This window comes from Typopeltis vanoorti, chromosome 1, assembly GCF_054136105.1.
Source record: "Typopeltis vanoorti isolate ZY-2024b chromosome 1, IOZ_Tvanoo_1.0, whole genome shotgun sequence".
NCBI classification, from domain to species: domain Eukaryota; kingdom Metazoa; phylum Arthropoda; class Arachnida; order Uropygi; family Thelyphonidae; genus Typopeltis; species Typopeltis vanoorti.
The window spans coordinates 177,576,815-177,598,852 of NC_143549.1; the positions used below are offsets into that span (position 1 = coordinate 177,576,815).

At 32.2% G+C, this 22,038-nt stretch overlaps 1 protein-coding gene across 2 annotated transcripts in view; it reads left to right on the plus strand.

Annotated features, from left to right (window-relative positions):
• Nucleotides 1-20,056, plus strand: part of Pep (Protein on ecdysone puffs) — a 92,389-nt gene extending 72,333 nt beyond the window's left edge. For both annotated transcript variants that reach the window (XM_090400209.1, XM_090400218.1), the window contains exons 7-16: nt 2,056-2,179; nt 3,215-3,316; nt 3,487-3,576; nt 8,920-8,952; nt 10,828-10,887; nt 10,967-11,126; nt 15,094-15,215; nt 16,653-16,854; nt 17,051-17,230; nt 19,201-20,056. In XM_090400209.1, coding sequence (XP_090256335.1) covers nt 2,056-2,179; nt 3,215-3,316; nt 3,487-3,576; nt 8,920-8,952; nt 10,828-10,887; nt 10,967-11,126; nt 15,094-15,215; nt 16,653-16,854; nt 17,051-17,230; nt 19,201-19,391 — 1,264 coding nt within the window. In that variant the 3' untranslated portion in view covers nt 19,392-20,056. The remainder of the gene's footprint in view (nt 1-2,055; nt 2,180-3,214; nt 3,317-3,486; nt 3,577-8,919; nt 8,953-10,827; nt 10,888-10,966; nt 11,127-15,093; nt 15,216-16,652; nt 16,855-17,050; nt 17,231-19,200) is intronic.
• The last annotated feature ends 1,982 nt before the right edge of the window (nt 20,057-22,038 follow it).

The following is a 22,038-nucleotide window of genomic DNA, read 5'->3' on the forward strand; positions in this document are numbered from 1 at the left end:
AATTCGAAAAAATCTTTCAGTTATTGCTCCATGCCAATTTTTGACTAGGATTATACTTGGCAATAATTTCCTAGAATGCAATTATGATAATTTTTACCAATTTTAATGAATTAACTTTTTTTGAAAGTTGGTCATTGGGAGTAAGAACTTTGATTTAAGGATCTTTACAAACACGTATGCGTGGAGTAGTAAACAAAATTTTATAACAAACTAATTTAGATGGTTCTTATGTGTGTTTGTCTTTTATGTTGAACCTAATGTGCCACAAAAAAAAAATTCCAGTTAAGCATTTTGCCAAATTGCTTAATCTTTATTTCAAAAATCAGTCTTTATATCAATTCATTGCTTCATACCAGTGAACTGATATAAATGAATCTTGATCGTGTATTTTTCTTTTCTCAAAAAAATTCTCTCTGAAAGAGTAGATAGGAAATCAGATTTTTGAAGTGGCATGTTATTCATGTCTAAGAAATTGGTCAATACAGTGAGAATATTTTTCTAATTCTCCATAGAAATTTGATTAAACTGACAGAACAGTACACAATGTTAGCAGCACTCCATTTCTCTTTCTCATGCATTGTGAATTGGTCTGGCCAGGCTTTTGTGCAGTATGTTATTTCTGTATACCAATTTGTTTTTTTTTGTTCATTCTGTATATAGATAGTTATATAGAAGCTTTGACTAATAGTTTTGGATATTTGCATAAATTATCTACTCTGCAGTGCTAAATTAAATTTACTAGCCTTAGCATACTTCTGTTATATCTGAATATATTCTGTTTGTACTTTTTTTCCCACAAGTCTACTTCTGTTATTGTATTTGAAGCCATGGTTTATGGTGGTGGATTGAACAGGCCCAGACCCCTTTTTTAAGCATCATGTATAAACATGAGCACAGCAGATAAATTATGAGTTATGAAGATTCACAAGGAAGAAAATTTTTTCAAAAACGTGTATATGAAATCAAAATTAAACCATAATTGCAGCTAAGGATATTTACAAAAGCAGCCTTTGTGGAGTAGAATTTGGTGCATAGACTTTCTGAATACACATGGGTTTGGTGCTTCATTTAGATCGTGGGTGTAATTTTTATTATGGAAGATCAGTGGATGTAACCTGTTTTCAAAACATTCTCGGCATATACCACATTGGAGAATATACCATCAATCTTTCCATATGATGGTTCTTGTTTGAATAGCATGTTTGGCTGGAATTTGTTCATTAATTTGAATGTGTTTTTTTAAAGAATTTTAAATTGTAATTCACTAATTCTCATTTCCTATGAAGGGATTTCATTTAGAAAAACCATCAACATCTTTATTATTTTTCTATTCGTAACATTTGTTATCACTGAGATAAGTTTCCTTTCAGACGAGTATCATTCATGATGTGTACTCTAACAAGAAAATATGATCAATGCACATGATCTATTGGCAGTTAGATGATTTGCTTATTAAAACTTCATACAGCCAATTTTCTTGTTTCTTGAAATTCTCTCTTGCAGAAGAATAATAGAATATTTTTTCCTCTCAACTTTGTTTTGTTTATTATGTTATAATTTTTCCAAAAAAAAACCCCAAGTTCTAATTTAATTGTTATATTTTAACATGATCATTTTATCTTAAGAATAAAAATGTAAAATATATTAATACTTCTCATTTTAGCTTCTGATAGCTATACAAATCGTTATTTGACAGTATTTTATATATGTATGTATTTGTATATGCCAAATTGATATCCTTATTTATGCAAATAGGTGATTGTATGATCCAAAAATGGTGCTCAGAGGTAAGACTGTAATAGCATAGTTACTCATTGCTTATATTTGTACCTTTCATGATTTTTGAATAGTTATTTGAAAACAAGTTATTGAGTGCATACAATACTTTTAAAGATTTTGGAAATATTGCTCTTATATTTCAATTTCCCCTATATCCATAACATCAGTGCTTTTACTGCAAAACATATTGGTTTTGATTGAAGAATGTAGAATGTATTATTTCATGTGATCAATATTTAAACGCATTTGACCTATTTTACTTTTTTTTTTTATTAGCTCTAGACGAGGAAGTGGTAGTGGTGGTGGTAGTGGTGGAAGGAGGTCTGGTAATTGGTGTACCGTGTGTGAATGTTCCTTCACTGGTAACTTCTTATCACACAGACGTACCAAAGAACATAGGGTATGCATACTTAGAGTAAAGATTTTCTTTTATTGTAAGAAGAGAAAGCCTTTTTGTTTTACCATGTACTATTATACAAAATTCATGTTTTAAGATATTTTCTGGATAGAGACATTCCTGGTTCTCAATCCTTAATTCTACTTTCTGTTCTTAATACACAAACTGGTGGCCTGCACAGCTACATTGTTTCATTAGTAATGTTGAGACTACCGGTTAACAGGATCAAATATAAGGTAGGTTTGCTAAGGTTGCAAGAGGTGCATAAGGAAGAAACAAGAATAATCATGAGAGACATTATTAGTATTCTGCAAAAAAGGTGTTAGATTATGAAATGAATTTGGCTGTGCAGGCTATTGCAACATAAAAATTATTTTGAAGCAAATGAATGAATATGGCAGAATGTCTTTACTGAATACAGACAATACCTTTGTCAAAAGCTCATTAACTTTTTAAATTGATAAAGCATTTGAATTGACAAAATTCAAACTGACATATAAACCTGGATAACCATGTGGCTACTGCACAGGTGTGTATATATATAGAACATGCTCACATCCCCATAAATATATTTGGGAGGACCTGAAAAATGTTCATTTATCAGATCTTCACTTGTCCAATACTCAGGACAATTGTCAATGTTACTGATGTGCAGGACTTACGGAATGATTTGCATAGGATAGTATGCAAATAGTGGGCTTGTATACTGGTAATTAGGGGAAAGAAGGTGATAGAAAACAGGTCTATAAACTTTTTGAAGGTTTTTTTTTTTTTTTTTGATGAAATTTTTTATTGGATGTCCTTGAACTCACAGCAGTGAGTGGAATATATGATTTGTGCAAAGATTAAACCTTTTATACACTTGTTTAAAAATGCTTGGACAGCAATACTAGATGAATATTGATTGCGTATATATTTTTACTCTTACTCTCGTGAGAGAAAATGGCATAAATCATAATATTCCATTGTGATCTGAAATATATTATATTTCTGTTGTTTTTGATTTAAAAATATTTACACTATAACTGAATTTTCTAGAGAAAACGTGATAAGAAATATCCCAAGTGCCGACCATGCAGAATGGGATTCAGTAGTCCAGAAGAATATCGGGATCACTGTAAAACAGAAGACCACAAGAATGTAAGTTTTGTAATGTCATAATTACTATTATTTTACATTAACTGTTGGCCATTCTTAAAGTAATAATTTAGCCAGAAGTGATTCAAACATGACATCACTATCATTTTTCATTTCAGTTCCTGTTTTTCTTTTTCTTTTTATTTTTATAAAAATTCTGAATATTTTTTCAGAAATCTGCAGAGTTTCATTATTTGAAGAATTTGCAGTCCGGATCAGATGATGATGAATGTGCAACTGAATCACGAATGAAAGAAGAAAGGGTAAATATTTTCTATTAACACTTTTTTTGAAAATCTATTGATTTTGGGAATTTATTCTGACATGACATTTGTTGTTGTAAACACTCAACTTTATAAAAAAAATTACCATTTAAAACTTGATTATACACATTGTTGAACTAAAGCAGTAGTTAGTATCATAGCATTAAGCTGTAATTAAAAAATTGTTCTTTTGTTGAATTCTGCGATCACAACATCATTAAAGTGCCAAAGCATACTTGTGTGAGGCTGTACATAGGTTATGTAAGTAATGTTTCACAGTAATTCAGTTTTTTCATTCATATTACAGCTGTTATAAGGGAATGACCCTCAGTTCATTTCAGAACCTGCAAAGCTACCAATAATACAAGTTGCTTAAGAACTCTACATTCATCATTCATTGTAAAATCACTAGGTTAATTTGAAGTGAATGTCATTATTGGAATTGGCTTACATTGAAATATAATGCTTTTAGGAGAAATCCTAGATCTGTGTTCTACAACATAAACCTATTTTAGTCCAATCTAGAAGTGAGTTGCAATGTCTTACATAACATTGTTACCCAATATTGATTTCTTTGAAATTTAAGCATGCAGCTGAAGAAAATCAATCGTAGAACCCACAAGATGATGATGATACCTGGTCAGTTATCTCTTTATTGGTGCCACTTATCACTAATTATAACTTGGACCATTTATCTCTGGCTGCTGGTTATTCTCAGCTATCTCTGAGATTGTGAACTGCTCACTCAGCCTCCAAAAGTTTAGACCTTACCTTTTTCCTGTAAGGGAATAAAAGGTGTTAACAGCATACTAAGACTGCTTTCAAAAGCAAACAGTGATGGATTATAGTCATGTACATGTCTACAATGCAGCCTTTTTCATTTGTTATACTACTGTCTTACATACTAAATACCCCACTGGAAAAAAAAGTTGGATCACTTTTTATAACTTAAGTTTCGAGTTTTCTTGAAGTGAAAATTAAGAATATAAAGGAAGCAATTCAAAAACAGAAAAGAAAATTAAACAGTTGTAATTGTAGTGAATACTAATGCTCTAACTAGCGATAAGTTCAATATGATAGGGGACATGAAAGGGCTGTTGGAAGAGGCGAGAGAGTGAATAGTGAAAATTGTCAGTATTTTACCTTGCTATGATGAAAATGAATTAAGAAGGGCTATGATGGCTAACAATTTAATGCATAGGATGTGTTGAAGGAATGGATGAGAGTTTTAGGATGTGTGGAGTGAGTGAGGGAAGATTGGATTTGTATAAGAGGGACAGCCTACACCGGAATGTGTTTGGATCATGAGTCTAGAAAAACTAATAACTGGTATTAGACCTAACAGATTGTCAGGGAAACTAATAAAGGGAGGAATGGTGTGAGTGTAAAGAGCGACGTTATACAACTGAGGGGAATGAGCTTTGTCATGGAGGAGAGAACGATTTCAGCTTCGTTCATCTGATTCGGACCCATCAAACACGTGCAAAGATGTCTTCTTGCATAAGGCATTAGAGAAGAAAAGAGATCTGTAAGTTGTTCAGTTGTGTCAGGCAGACAGCTGACAAGACTATACAAAAAAAACAGACAGGTAGATGTTTGTACACGAATGCTAGGTGTATCAGAACAAAGGGTTAGAGTTTGTTGCCTTAGTCAATATGTTACGACCTCAGATTGTAGGTATTAGCGAGACCTTGCTATCTGAATCAGCATATTACCTGGTATTGAGTGTCAAGGGTACAGTATTTTTCAGAAGGATAGGAGAGGATATGACTTGAATCCAGTTTGAGTTGAGACCTGATTGTAGTATCACTATTACTAACTTTGGTGGATCAGTTGCTACTGGTTAAGAAATACATTACCAAATAGAAAAGATGAGAGCAAAAAGAGTAATCATAATGGGAGACTTTAATTATCCAAATATTGATTGGGTAGCAGTAGAATCTCATGAGAAGAATGAAAATGCATTTATTGAGCTGCTGTGGGACAGCTTCCTCAAGCAGCATGTGACAGAAGGAACTCAAGGGCAAAAAATTTGATTATGGTGTCAGAGGGCATTTCAGTTAAAGACGTAACTATTCTGCCTCTGGTTGGTTACAGTGATCATGCAGTACTCATTGGGAAGTGACTAAGTTTATGAAGTTCCATTCAGAAAAGGTTACATGCTGAACTACAAAGCAGGATAGTATGACAAACTGAGTTATGTGGAATGGCATCGGTTGCTGGATGGAAAGAATATCGACAATGCATGGGAAGCATGATGCATAATCAGAATATGTTCTGAGAGTTTGCTAAATAAATAGGGTAAGAGTCAATGGATGTAATCTTATTACACAACGATTCGTAAGAAAAGGAAAGAATATTGACAGTGCATGGGAAGCATTTAAACAATACTTAAACGATGCATAATCAGAATGTGTCCTGAGAGTTTGCCAAATAAATAGGATAAGATACAAATGGATGTAATCTTATTAAACAGCGATTCGTAAGAAAAGGATATTTACAGTGCATGGGAAGCATTTAAACAATACTTAAACAGTGATTCGTAAGAAAAGGAAGATGTGGAAGGAAAACCATGTGCATAAGTATGACTTCAGTTATAAACAGCAGACTAGAATAGTCACAAGAATTGTATGGAAGGCAAAGTCTGAGTATGAAAAGAAACTGGCAAGAATTCTATTAATATGCTGCAAGTAAAAGAAAGCATGAATATGAAAGGGATAACTCTTCTGAATCCAGATGGTGTGAAGGTTACAGATGTAGAAGTGGTTGTTCAGCTAATGAGTGCCCATTTTGTTAAAAGCTACCAACCTGGGGTTTGCAACATTGAGCTTACCGCTACCTCTTCACTGGATGAAGAAACGTAGGTGTATGAGGACGATATTAGAGCTCTTGCACGAAATGAATAAGAATTCAGCAATGGGAGGTCATGTTTTAGCAACTTGTTCGCATTCCATAATGTTTCCACTGAGTTAGACGAGGGGAATGGATACACCATGATACTTTTGGGTTTTGCTAAACCTTTTGACAGAATATAGCATGGAATACTGTTGCATAAAATGGAGAATATGGGATTGGATTATAAACTATTGGCATTGATGACTGAGTGACATCAAAAAAAGTGGTATATGGGGTGGGGGTGAATCTGCAAGATTCAAGGTAACCAATGGTATGCCATTAGTTATCTTGGATCAGTCTTTGGTCCACTGTTATTCAGTTTGTACATTGATATTGGGAAGGATTTGACACGTGACATACAGCTATTTGATGACCTTACAAAGATAGGTAAGGTAATCGGGAATGCTACTGATATGCAGTACTTGCAGAATAATTTGAATAGGCTGGAATTGTGGGCATGGGAAAATGGATGTCAGTAAATATAAAGTTATGTACTTCGTGTGATTAGATATCCACTGTTGTATTATGCTTAAAGAAACTGATGAGACCAGAGATCTTGGAGTGTTAGTATATAGGAAGTTTTAAGTTCAGGGGCCATGTAGCAGATTGTAAATACAACTCAAAAGACAATTGTAGTGCTGAAATGAACGTTCACATGTAAAGATAAGGATGTCATTTTGTCTCTTTACAAGGCCTTAATAAGCCCTCACTTGCAATATTGTGTGCAGGTCTGTTCTTCAGGTTTCCCGATGTGATTCTGATTTAGATTGGAGTGAGTGTTAAAAATGATATCAGGATCGTGGAATACTGATTGAGAAATTGTAGACTGGAGACACTAGCAAACAAGAGAAAGAGAGGTGATATGATTGAGACTTGCAACCTTCTGAAAGGGGTCATACAGGATTTCAGTTTATGGAGGGTAGGGAAAGGACAAGAGGGGGATTCTTGGAAGGTGAGAATGAAGGCGGGGTGGGGGGGGGCTAAATTTTTCTCATAGGGTGGTGCATGGTTGGAATGAATTGCCATTGGATTTTGTGAATTGAAGAATAAGTATGATGGCTGGTGTGTGTAGTATGTCGCCTCCCTCGATCAATCTCTGACTCCCTGGAGGTCTGTCTTTAATAATAAAAAAATGGGATAAGAGAAATTAGTCAAACTAGCAGTATACAAGTGTTCAAGCCATTTTTAAATTATGGATCTGAGAGTTCAGTTAGAAATAAAGCACTTGAAGACCAGAGATATGAGAGTTCTGAGAAAAATGATCTGAGTTACCACTGGGATCAACGGCAAAATCATTTTAAAAATGAAGATATTAGAAAAGGACTCAGCATTAGCTTGAAAGCTAATGCCGAATCCTTTTCTAATATCTTCATTTTTTATATCTTCTTAGCTTTCAAGAATATTTTAGCGGAGCTAATGTAAGGTGGTATGACCACCTAAATAGAATGGGTGAAGAAAGGCTAGCAAAAGAGATGTGTGATGGCAGATAGATCCAAAGAAGACCAAGATCTAAGTGGATTGATTCATTAGAAGTGCCTTAGATGCACAAACTGTTATATATGACGGTGTTGGTGTGTTTTCAAGTAATGATTGATTTTGAGAAAAATGTTGATAGATTAATAACAATGCAAACTTAAGCATGTAGTGCTGCCATAGTATCCCTGAAAACCCCTTGGGAGATAGATATCAAGAAATTGAGATATATATTATATTTTATAAATATATATATCATCATCAAATTCCTGCCATGACCCTCAAGGGGTGTACAGGATATGACAGTACTACATGAAAAAACTACATCATTACTAACTTCCTATCTACAATTTTCCTCCAAATTTATATATATATATATATATTTAAAAACCAGGATATTAGGAAAGAACTTGACATTATCAACATCCTGGAATGTGGTGACCATACTACCTGAGCTAATCTCAGGTAGTATGGTCACTTAAATAGAATGGGCAATTAAAGATTAGCAAAACAAGTGTTCTCTGCCAGGTTGGCAGCAAAATGACCCAGAGGAAGACCAAGATATAGGTGGATTGATACGGTACAAAGTGCCTTAGACTAGAAATATAAGATCTGATAATGTTGGAGTCTTGACAAGTAACAGACTGATTTGGAGGAAAATTGTAGATAGGAAATTAGTAATCATGTAGATTTTTCATGTAGTACAATCATATCTTGTACACCCCTTGAGGGTACATGGCAGGCATTTGATGATATTTTAAAACAATGTCTTTTTTGAATATTAATTCAAAGCTAATTGAACAGTTCAGAATAGATAATTAAAACCTATTTCTAACATTGAATTATAAAATTTTTTCATAAACAATTCTAATGCAAAACTTGCTTCTGCAGTTGTCTCTTACCAAAGGGATATCTTGCCTATCTTTTAAACATTAAATTTGGGTTATTAATAACATTTTTCCCCCTTTAATATAGCGACTTCAGGAAATGGAGGAGAAAAAAGAGCAGGTATGATAATTTATATCTTTACAACTGTACCAATTTTTAAATTACATTTTAAATGTTTTTGAGGAAATGTTTTTCATTGCATTGATGCCTTTGTAGTGATTGTCCATATTTTATAATTTCTTGTAGAACTATACATCATCAACCATAGCCACCGTTTTTGTTATATTTCCAGGATTTGTCCTGAACCTAACACTTTCTTACGATAGATTCCACAATTTTTCTTAGTTCCTTCTCAGTATGCCTGCTGGTATCTTATCTAGAATATTCAGTATAGAATTTCTTTTTTAATTCTCGCATTCATATTTTCCTTTTTGTTCGACTGTCTAGAGGTGAACATGTGATTCCGAAAACTGTTCAGCCTATTCAACAATTTTTCTCAATTATGCATGCATAAATCTTATTAAGAACACTGAGTAATGAAATTTTCTCAATTCCATTTAATTCCCTTTTTTTATAGATGGATTTAATAAGAAATCAGCACTACTCGCTGAAATTCAACCCATCATAAAGCTTAAGTAGAAATGTTGAAATATGGATGTACATATTTTTTGGTGTTTTTTTTCGCTACTACCTTCTTTTATTCCTTTTTTCATTTAAAATAAAAGAACATTACTTCAAAGATACACATCACTTTATCCTTTATATCATCTGATTATTTTTAGTGTACTTTTTCCCATTTCTAAGATTTTTTGAACAACTTCCACAATATTCCTTATCACTTATTTTCTGTGTTCCAAAAGTCTATCTAAGATGACTAGCTATACACTGCTTCACCTTACATTATGCTTGAACTGCCTCCTAAGAAAATCTTAACTTTCCGATCCCTCCATGGAATTCTGATTTTTTTTTCCCTATTGCAGGTATCACCATATGCAGGTTTAATTATTATTAGGATAGATTGTCTGTGGGCTTCAAAAACTTATTGATAGAGAGGAGATATGGTCGAAGCATATAAGTTATTATTATTTTTATTTTTTTATTTTTTTTTTTTTGAGTGACAGTTTATTTCTTTACATTGCAAGAAAGGAGCCAATGATGGTCATCCCTGGAAATTGAGTAAGAGCATGGCTAAGAAAGGTGTAAGAACTAGATTTTTTGCTTGGAGAGTGGTCAATTTTGAGTACATTCCAATCAAAGGAAGTTATTTAATTTTTCCTGCTCAAAACTAAATAATAACTTTCTATTTCATATCTTGTAGAACTTTTGTCTCTTATTTATTGTCTTCTCTGTGAATTTGTATCTTGTTGACACATGAAATTATTTTCAAACTATTTATTTCACTTATTGGTGGGCACATTGCATCCATATAATTACTATTAAAGCATAAGCACAACAATAAAGAGATTAAGAAATTTGTGGCATTTCTATCACCTTATACTTTGTAATTATAAAATTCCTGATACATCCCTTAGGGCTATCTGCATGTGAAATGAGTTATTCAAGTAAAACCATCCATCACTCGGTTCATTCAGCTATTCTTGATGCCTCCATTTTTTTCACCGTAACAGAGTTATTGGTAGAATAAAAAAGCTCACACAAATTAATAAGATTGCTACCAGATGTCCAAAGTGCTTGCATGTAAGATGATGCATTTAATGCAATAGTAAATGCAGGACTTGGACTTCCTAAGGAGTGTTATTGTTTTGTTAAATATAAATAATTTGGTATGTGACATATCCTTTAATTGAAGGAGGCACTCTCAATATTAAAGCCAATTCATTCAATCTTAAAATCTTTCATAAAGACGAGTGGAAAACAAAGGTTTTGCTCAAGATGTTAAGCTACTTAGTGTTATATTCTGTTGCTACTTATAATTTTATACAAGTGGCATTTTGTTTTGTTTTTTTATTAATCTATTTCATATCATAAATTTAGGAAGAGGCCGAAAAAGAAAATGCAGAAGAAAAGGCTGTTGTAGAAGATGGAACTGAGGAGGTATGGTTTTATTTAATTAAACTAAAATTAGAATAAACCAAGTGTTATTATATTCCATTAAGATTCATTTGTTTTTCAGGAACCTAAAGAAAAAAACGAGGAAGATAAGACTGAGAAAGATGATGAAAAAAGTGTAGATAAGTCAACAGAAGATAAAGAAGACAAGGATAAAACTGAAGATAAAAATGAAACCAAGAAGGAATCCAAAACAGAGAAGTCAAAAGAACCTAAACCATTAGGTAAGATATTCTTGTTTTGATTACTTATATTTCCTTTGTGTATTCAGCTGCTACCAGAACTGCTTTTAATGCCTCAGTCAACATATCTAATACTGTACATTTAGTTCACAACATCTGTCTGTAGAGTATAGCTTTTGCTCTTCATATTTCACTTCTCCATTTTCAGTTTTTTTTCCCCCCTATAATTCCCTTCCATAAATTAGCAAACATCTTGCTAGACCTATATCTAAAAAACCCTTGATCTAAATTTCCTTTGTATATGACAAACTGTATGTCTTATTTGAAGCACTTAATTTGTTCTAAAAGTTTATTTTCAGTCATAATTTTACTGATAATTGGAAATGGTTCTATAAAAGCAATATAATTTGATTTCCTCTTGAATACTTTTTGTGTTAGTTATTTTATATAGTTCTCTATTTGATATTAGTTTGGCTAATACATTTTTACAATGTTTCTAAGACTATTTGGTTTTGGAAACTTACTTTCTGCTTATTTTCCATGTTTCTGTTCCATAGAATAGGACAGAAATTCACCATCAATTCCTCTCTTTTAAGGGACACTTTTACATCAATCCACCTATATCTGGATCTTTCCCCCTGCTGAACAGGCAGAGAATGCTTGTTTTGCTAATCTTTGCTCTCATTCTGTTTAAGTGACCATACCACTGAGATTAGCTCTGCTAACACATTCCTTGATACTAACAATGTCAAGTTCTTTGCTAATATCCTTGTTTTTAATACAATATTGTCATTGATGCCATTTGTTCATGCTCCCTAATCTTTCATATATCTGCAATCTCTAGTCTTTGGTCAAGTGTTGAAACTCTGTACTTCAAAGTATGGATATGTATTCCTGATTGCATGCCTCGCCACTGTTTTTTACCACTGCTGTCACTGTTTGTTTTATTTAGCAATGTTTCTAAGTAATTACTCCATACATCAAGGATATTTTTTCTCCAGTTTTCATGTCACCTTTATCATCTCTAATTCCTTTTACAGCACTTTCTTACATTTGTCTCTGTATTTTCTAAGAGCACAAGCTGACTTATTTGTCAGGAACTTTTGATATGCTTTATTTTTCCTTCACTGCCTCTTGTAGCTTCCTGAATCCACCATGGAGTTCTGATTTTTCTCTCCTTGCAGACAACTTCACCATATACTTCTGGCTGAATCAGTGTTCAATGTTTTCTTTGGGACTTGCCACTGAATCTGCAAGGTTTGGTTCCTGTTGCTCAAATCTAATCTAACGAAGATTTTCAGTTTTCTTTTAATCTTGTATGCTGCAGATTTCTATATTGGCTGTAAACATGTGAAACCATTGCATGCTTTGGCTAATCTCTGTTTAATATCTTCATATGTGCCACCATTTTGGCTGACTTGATCTAAGATATTGAAAGTCTGTCACATCTTTCACTTCTGTGTTATCTGTCTTTAGTTTCTTTAATTTTATTATTAATCCTTATTACTTTTGTTTTATCTTTATTTTTAAGCCTACTGAAAATATATTTTCTCTTAATTTTTGTTTTATGTTGCAAATTAATGAAAGAAGAAATCAAAACAATGTCATCTTTGGTATTCATGGTTTTAGTCAATCCAGTCTCACTGTATAGAAAAGTAGTACAGGACAATCCCTGTTGAACTCCAGTTACAATAGGGAAGGCTTATCTCTCATAGTTCTGCTTGGGATCTACTGTTTTCATACATTTGTTTGATACCATTATTTTATTTGGTATATCATAGATAGTTAGGAATTTCTAGAGACTTTTTCCTGTTAATGCAATTGAATGCTTTGCCAAAATCTATAAAATTCAAGTTGAAGACACCAAATTTGTTGTATGTTTCTGAAAATGAAGATTGCTGTATTATTCCAGCTCTGGTTCAGAAAACTACTTTTCTTCCTCAGTATACTTTAGATTAAATTTTTCATTCTTTCCATTAATATTAGTGTCTTTCCTGACACAAATAGAAGGCTAATTCCTCTCCAGTTTTCACATTTTGTTAGGTCTCCTTTATTTAGCATTTTCACTATCACTGCTTCCTTCCACTGATCTAGTATTTTCTCAGTGTCCTGAATGAGACACCAAATTCATTTACAGCAGTGCCTTTATCTAATTCAATGTATATGTTGTCATTTCCACATTTTTCTGGACTTGTTTCTTTATTGCATTCATTACTTTGGGGCCGATTTTTTTCAATGCTTATGTTTAGTTTTTCGTTCTTCCTATTCTAATTGTTTTAGAAGTTCTTGTGTGTTAACTTTGTCACCATTCAAAGTCATTAAAATGCTTTTATGCATTAAAATAAAGGAACTTCCTGTTATTTTGTTAATAGCTTGATGTTTTTATTATTTATTAAAGTTTCCACTTTTTTCTTGCTATCTCATATACTGTATTAATTTGCCCTGTGTCTGGTTTCTCCAGTCAACTTTAAGTATTCTTAAATTCATTATAAGCATCTTCAAATTTTTTCCATTAATCATTTACTCTTTTGACAATCATTTTCTTTCATCCATTTCTTCCAGTTTTGTGAATCTGTTTTTAATTGATGTGATGGACTGTTCTTTTGTTTCTGTTAGTTTTGTTTTGTTTAGTTTAGTTTTGCTATATCTTATCTATTTCTATTCTTACTTTAGTTTGTTTTAATCTTAGTTTGGCTAGTACTGAGAAATGATCTGATCCAACATCTTCTTACCTTCACATCCAGAATTGATCTTCTGTATTTTACATTTATTATTATGTGATCAATTTGGTTTCTGGTTTTTCCATCAGGGAAGTCCAAGAAAATTTATGGATATTTTTATGTTTAAAAAGGTTCTTCCCTGCCTCCAATCATTGGGTTATTTATATTGCAAAATTCCATTAACCTTTCATTTTGATTTATTTTGCTACAAGCTTCCTTTCTTATTGCTTTATTAAATGTCTTGAGTTTTACCTCCTATTTTGCATTAAAGTAGCCCATAATTATAAGAATGCCATGTTTGAGTATTTTATTACTTTTTGCAGTTCATAAAATTTTCCCTTTTTCTCATCAGTAGGTGAAAAAATATCTATTATTGGCATGTTGAATTAAAATGTAGTAATGATTGTCATTTACTGGTTCCCATTCAATAAAGCAACTTAACCTTTTTATTTAGAATTAGTTTTACTTCTTTTATGTGTCTTTTCATGTGCAGAGTATAGGACTTTATCTCCAGTTACTATCTGTCTAAAACCTATCCATCCGAGCTTACTAATTCCCAAGATGTCTAAATTATAAGCGTCCATTTCTGAGATAACTTGTCTTGTTTTATATAATATTCTTACACTCCATGTTGCAAATTTTAAGTTATTTTGTTTACACCAGTTGACTTTATCCATCTTAGAACTTTCAAACAGCTTTCACTCTGATACTTCATTTTTGCTGTTGTTACTTCCCAGCTGAAATCTGGTGTCTTGCAGAGTATTCTGTTCCTTTCATCAGTTATGGTCTGTTCAGAATTCTTAGTTAATCATTTAGTTTTTATTGGAAAGGGGGATTCGTTTATCAACTGTGCTTGGGACTGGCTGTGGTGTAGTTTTGTTTTAGTTCAGATATTGCTACTCAATTGGATATGGAAATTGAGTCCGATCATTTTCTAGTACTAGAAGTGAGATTTAACAAATAACACAAACTCCAACCCTCTGTGTGCTGTTATCTTTTGAGAGGTTTCTCTTCAGGTTTTATCCTTGAATAAAACGTGAAGATATATTTTCTCTTTGATATATTTGAGAATTTTCACATAAAATCTCTTGATATATTACTTAGTATTTTTTTATGACATAGTTTATCAAGTATGTGTTGCTGTTCACAACATCTAATTAGATGTCTTGAATGGCTTTTGTAATGTGTTTAAAAACCAGTGTTTTTTTGTTCTTACCTTGGTCCTTGTTAATTTTATTTAAGTAACAAACTCAATTTGTTTTCTCTTTTAATGCACTCTTGATTTTTAGGACAAGTATTTGTTGTTGCTGTATCTGGCTACTTCTGCAAGCTGTGCCGCAAATTTTTCAAAGACTCTAGTGTTGCCCGTGTGATCCACTGTAAATCAGCAGTGCATACAGAAAAATACACGGTATGTAGTTTACACCTCCCACCATTAATACTATTGTTCTAATTATTACATTACTCCTTGTTAATTTTACTTAATTGAAATTAAGAAATCAGATAACTGAGTCAGCACTATAGCCAGACTCAGAGAAATTTAAATATTAATCACCACAGTGAATATAATGAACTTAAACCAATTAATTGCAGTTCATTTTAATGCTGTGAAATAAAATGTGATTTGTCCACAGAATTTTATACTTAAAGTGGGTAGTAGTTTAGTTTGCAATGTCATTGGCATACTTTAGTGGTTGATGGCTTTGCCCAGGAGAAAAATCTCAATACAGCACCTACCCTGTATGCGTCTTATGATCAGCTGAGTTTATTATTAAACTGACCCAGGGTAAGACCAATATCAGATTGATTTAGTCATTAATTCAGATAACATCCTGCAAGTTAGGAATATTTTGACAATATTCAAACTAATTTGGAGGAAAATTTTAGGAGATTACTAAACATACTGTCATAGTATCCTATGACAGTTCATAGGAAGTCCATATCAGAAATTTGATAAAATCTTAAATTTTAAGTATTTTTATATTAATCTTATATTTGATAATATTGTTAAGATGTATAGATAGAAAGACCAGGTTGGATTGTAAACATAGCAAATGCTTTAGGCCAGTTATGTTTTTGGTAGGAAAGCCATGGGTTTATAACATGTTATAATCATTGTACATTTATATTACTTTTCTCATACATCCACATTAGTACCATCACATTACTAGTTCATTTAATTTTTACCATCATACCATATAGTTGTACGATCTTATTAATAAAAATCTGGTGTTATTTTAGTTGATTGTTGTACCATTTAAGCTACTCTTCTTAAATATGATCAGAGGATAAATGAGTGCTTTCTCTTGATTACATAATTGGCAGTTACTATAGCTAATACCATTATAAACATGAAATCCTGATGAGATCACTATAGGCACATATTGACTATGTATTATATACCACTACACCCTTCACAGTTATAACTTAACATTGAATGTCTGATTTTTAATCACCACTTAAGAAATAAACTGTTACCCAAGTCATATTATCTGCCTGTGGATTTTCTAGATGACTATTCATTCAAACCAGTCTTTTACACCCAACTTTGAACTTTTTGGGTTCTGAGAAAAATGGGGATCAAGTAGATGGCATCAATAGTAGAATCTGAAAGACAGGAAATCTAACACTTTGAGTGTTAGATTTCTCCTAGATGCTAAAAACACAAAGTATAAAAAATGTGCAGAACATTTACTTTCTTTTCAGATAATTTTTCATCTACATATTAAAATATACAGTAACATGTGAAGAGCATGTTGTGTTTTGGTGGGGTTTTCTCTGGTAATTAGCTTACTTTAATTTCATATAATTAATGATTTTGAATTTAATATTTTTATCTTTTATATAGAAAGCAATGGAAGTTGCCATGGAGCAAGAAGAGGAAAGGCAGCGCCAGGCTGAAGAACAGGAAAGAATTGAAAAAGAAAAGGAAGCTGCTGAGAAAGCAGCTAAAGAAGCTGCAGAAAAAGAGGCTGCAGAAAAGGCTGCAAAAGAAGCTGCTGAAAAGGAGGCTGAGAAGGCCAAGAAAAAGGAAGCTGAACAAAAATCTGGTAATTCATTTTAGTTTGTATCATTTAGGCTTACTCTTCTTAGATAATCAAATAATCACCATCAGTTAGTACTTTGATTCTATTCTAAGTGGATTTTGCAGAAATTACAATATATACAATCCCCTCCAATTTTCCAATTTAATTTCTTTTCATCCTTTTTGTAATGCAGATTCAATATACTTTTTTTCTTTTTAAGAAGTTGAAATGGCAGATGCCAAGACTGAAGGAAATTCTGGCGATAATGAAAAAACTGATGCATCTGATAGCATGCAAGATGGTGAAGCTGAATCACAGAAAGATCAAGATGAATCAATGGAAACTAGTGGTACAGGTGATAGTCTTGAGCAACAGCCAGAAAAGAATTTAGATTTAGAAAGTAAGGTTTGATGTTTATATTGTCTGTTCTTTTTTTTTATCAGTTGTTAGCATTTCTCAAATCCTTCTATCTCAGCCTAATTATATACTAAGTTTACTGATAGGTATGTGCAAGGTTATTTTTCTGTTACCAACTATTGTTTTTTATAATCACATTAAATTTTTAAATATTTACAAATTTTTAAAAAAATTACAAAAATTATTCAAAATGACAAACTGAAATGTTATCATTCTTTGTTGTTCAGAGCGAGAAGGTTTTAATTCGGTTTATTTTTAAAAACTTATATGGTACAAGTATGAGAGCCATCATTGTGAGTTATAAAAGGAGTTAGAGAATACTGATGCAATTTTTGATACCACAAATTTCAGTTGCATTATATTCTCCAACCATTTCTTGAGAACATTATACCAAATATAAATTCTCATACATATTAAATTTTATTTCTTATATATCAGCTTTCTGTGTCTGAGCAGAAATATGAGATTTTTTTCATTAGTGAAAAAAATATAATCTCATATAAGAAAAATGAGATTTAAATTTTATTTCTTATATATCAGCTTTCTGTGTCTGAGCAGAAATATGGGATATGTGTAGCTATCTTTTGTCCAAATTTTCCAGAAACATTTCTTTTGGCAGTAGTAGTACTTATTCCTTATCCTGTTTGAATCCAAACAAAAATGTTAGAGCAGCATGATTGAAGAGCCTTTCTTGCCTAGTATTGACTATTTTAAATATAAAATCAAATTTTTGAGACAGTGAAATGATCTTCACAAATGATGCCATCACCTGGCTAGCTCTGCCTGACTTTGGGTCAGCCTCTAGTCTTAAAATGGGTTACCTTCTGAATTCATTAGTGAAAAAAATGCTCACTTTTATGTCATTTTCATATTGCATTTGTATACACTAACCAGACTTGCATTATTTTCTACATAACATATACACACACACATACATTAATTGATGAAACTAGTGTATACAAAATTAAAAAAAAAATGGAGATATATTCAAATTTGCCACTTATTTACTGCATCATTCAAATCGGCATTTTGTTAGTGAAACTGCAATCCAATTATGATTTTCATGAATTTGCACATCTTGGGCAATGCTTAGCAGAGCTACCAGTGTTCTTTGATAGGATTCTTGAAATCAAAAGGAATATAATTTAATTAAAAAAAACACTAGGATTTTGAAATGGTATTTGAGGTTAAAAGTAAAAAATTTTTGACCATAGTTATTAGCAATTTCTTTAAAACGATTAATTATGGACTGAATTTTAATTGAACTAGATACACAAAGCCAATGTTCCTAGTATCATATGTTATGGGTTAAATTAATTTAATATCCCTTGTCAGCTAAAGTCAAAATGATTAGTAGGGTTTTCAGAGCAGAGGCAGATTTGATGAATAGCCTTTTATTTTTAATTTATATTTAATTAATATTTTATATTAATGCAGTGGCCTTCCAACATATCCTATGGCAGGTCTGGAACTTATTGCATTGCAGCACAGATCTTCACATCAATTAACTTAAAACTTCGTCTCCTGAAGAAGCATACCAAAATAACCATAGTGGTTCTTTAGAAGTTACCACTTCTACTATTCTATTATTGTAGAAGGTACCACTTCTACAGTAATTAATGCCTAATTCCATCTTGGTCAGATTATATAATAAAATATATCTAATTAACAGCAACAATGATGCTAAATTTTCTTAGTTGAAAACAATTTGCAGTATCAGAAATGTTTCAGTAAAACTGCAAATTATCAGTATTTGTCCCAGTGACATCTAATTTATAGCCTCGAAGGTTTTAATTACTAATTTAGGCATTTCATTTGAGTGTTCAGAATTTTGTTGTGATTTTGAAATTTTTTTTTTTTTATTAATTGGAAACGAATCAAAATGCACATATCAGTATTGTGTAATTGTACTCTGTGTATTCTGTAATTTGCTTTTATTTTTCCTTATAAAAGAAACCCAAGATGCAGATGATGATAAACCTGCAACTGAAGCTGTCCACTCTGACCATGGAGATGAAGCAGAAGTTGATGAAGAAGAAGCTGAAGAGAAACCAAGCAAGGAAGAAATTAGTAGTTCACCAGTAACTCGGAGGGGTAGAGCTCGTGGTAGAGCTCAGGGTCGTTCAAAGGGGAAAAGGCGATAAACTGAGCACATTGTTAGTTTCTTATAGTATGGTGTCTTAAAATGTCATGTTTAGTACACTATCACAGTGTTGTGCATTAATGTTCTTTTCATCTTGTGGCATTCACTTTAATCATACAGCATGGAATATAGAAGTAGAATGAAGAATGGGCAGTTTAGAACAAATGGCATGCAATTTTTTTAAAACATGCTTTTTATTGCATATTTTCCTAATATTGGTCGTTTTTAATGCTACACAAACTTGAGTATATTTTGTTTGAATTATTCCAGCAATTGTAAAATGGTAAACTTTTCTAGACATTGTAAATTTTTAGGCACATATTACTTCACTGCAACATTTAACCTACCATTTGTTAATGAATTTTAAAACATTAATTTGATGTAATTTTTAAATTTATTTGATCTTTCATTGTCTGCTGTTTACCTGTCAGATTCAGATGTCATACTTATCATATCACTAATTCTTCATGTTTAGTAGACTACAGTTGAGGAGTATATAATTAAACTGCCTTCTCATGTTCATTGTTTTTGAATCCAGTCCATACTTTTGCAATATTCACTTTTACCTGTTGCAGAGAGCTTCCATTGTACAAGTGTGCAGTTTTTAGTTATGGATGGATAGATACTGTATACTTGATGGCTCAATAAAATGTGGAATGTATTTCATACGATTGTTTTTCTTTTCCCCTCTTAATCACTAGTCACACGTAAAGTTTTACCTACCACTATTTCCTACTCCCATTTTCAATATACTATATCTTTGATTGAATTATCTGGTCACTTACTTACTACCTTGCATTGATATTTCTTGGAGTACATCTGAATTTGGATGAAATGAAAATATGTGAACCCTAATGTAGATCCTGCCTAAATCTAGGGGTGTTCACACACCTCTTGGAATAATACTATCAGATACTTAACCAACCACAACATCAAGTAGATAAAAAAAATTAATCTGTGAGCCACTCCCTGCTTACAAAATATTTTTAGCTTGTGCCTGGAAATTTGTAAAAGTATATTAATGAACATAATTTATAAAAAGTAGTCAAAAGACAGCATAATGGTTGTTCGCCAGGTCGATCGTTTCTCCAGTCATTGGGTTGTGAGCATGGATATTGTGTAAATATTTGAAAGACAATTTTTTCCTCACTTAGTGCTTGTACCTTGCATTAACTAACAATCTGAATTTTTTTTTTTTTTGATGATACTAATTAGTACTAGGACTAATGATAGGTTCACATTAAAATCCAGTGGTAATTTTCAATTATATACCATTTGTGTTATGCTTTGCCATTAAACACCTTGACCATTCCAAAAGTTGCATCAGGCCTATTCAGTTAATCTTTTTATCCTATTGCACTTCTTCTCCATCACACATTTTTAAACACATATATCAGGCTCCAAACAAAAGGAGAGGATATAGTTTTGCACAAACTTCAACAATGAATAGCTGAATATGTAGCAGGAAAGATGGCAATTATTCTGCATGTTAATGAAAAGGTGTAATGCAATACCTTTTCATTAACATGCAATACCACTTTTTCTCACTTGTATGCGTCTGGTACTTGAACAACTTTTTCTAGTGCAGCAGTAAGAAGCAAACATTTCAAGTATAGACTGTATAATTCTCCATTCACACCATATAATTGTAGTGTTTTGAAAAGCTTCTCTGGGCAAGTTATTCTCATGATTTTTTTCTAGCTTTTTACCACTTTCCCCATTTATTTTCTATATTCTTAACCAAAAAACTATGCATAGTCTTTGCATCTTGTAAGAAAGCAAAAATGTTTTGCTTTCTTACAAGTTGATTTATTTAACTGGAACTTTTGGTGTGCTTTCTTCTTTTCCAGAACTACTGCTTGTGCCTGACATGGAATATATTTTACTTTAGTCCCTATTCATAGCGACAAAAGGAAACAATGTAAATGGAAGGTGTTTTGTAAGAAATTTAATTAGTGATACTGGCATTAGGTTAAATTGTTTTAGTAATTATAGTGACAAGTTCTGCATTGTATGTTAAATTCAGAATTTAACTATACTAAAAAAGTATAGTTATTCATAAAGTAATAATTTTTTAATTTAACTATTATTTAAATAATCCTTCAATATTATAGTGTGATTTTGTAGAATAACATAAGACTTATTTGAGGAAAACTGGAATTTTTTACTCCAAAATATTACAATATCACCAAGACTCTGCCTTCAATAATTGGATGCAGTCTTGAATGTGAGGACACATTCAAGACTACTTCTCACCTGTACATCTGACATTCTTAAATCTGCCCAACTAGTTCTGGAGTGAGATTGATATACCAAAATCCCTAAGAATGATATTTGGGAAAAAGTGCAAAAGTTAAAATAACTTTTTTTTATGTGATGTCTAAAACTCTGAAGATTCATTTTTATTTTCAACAAAAAAAAAGCAAATACATTATCATGGAAGAGTCAACTGCAAGTGCCACCAGCAGTGGATGAAGGGTGCTGTGAATATACAGGGCTGTACTTACACTTTTCCTGAGGCGCTATTGCGCTCTGGGGCCCTTAAATTCCCCTTAATTTTTTTGCGCCCCAGCTAGAGCCTCGTGCAGTTGTGCACGAGGCTCTAGCTTATATACTGTATAATTTTTTTAATTTAAAAATTTGCAAGT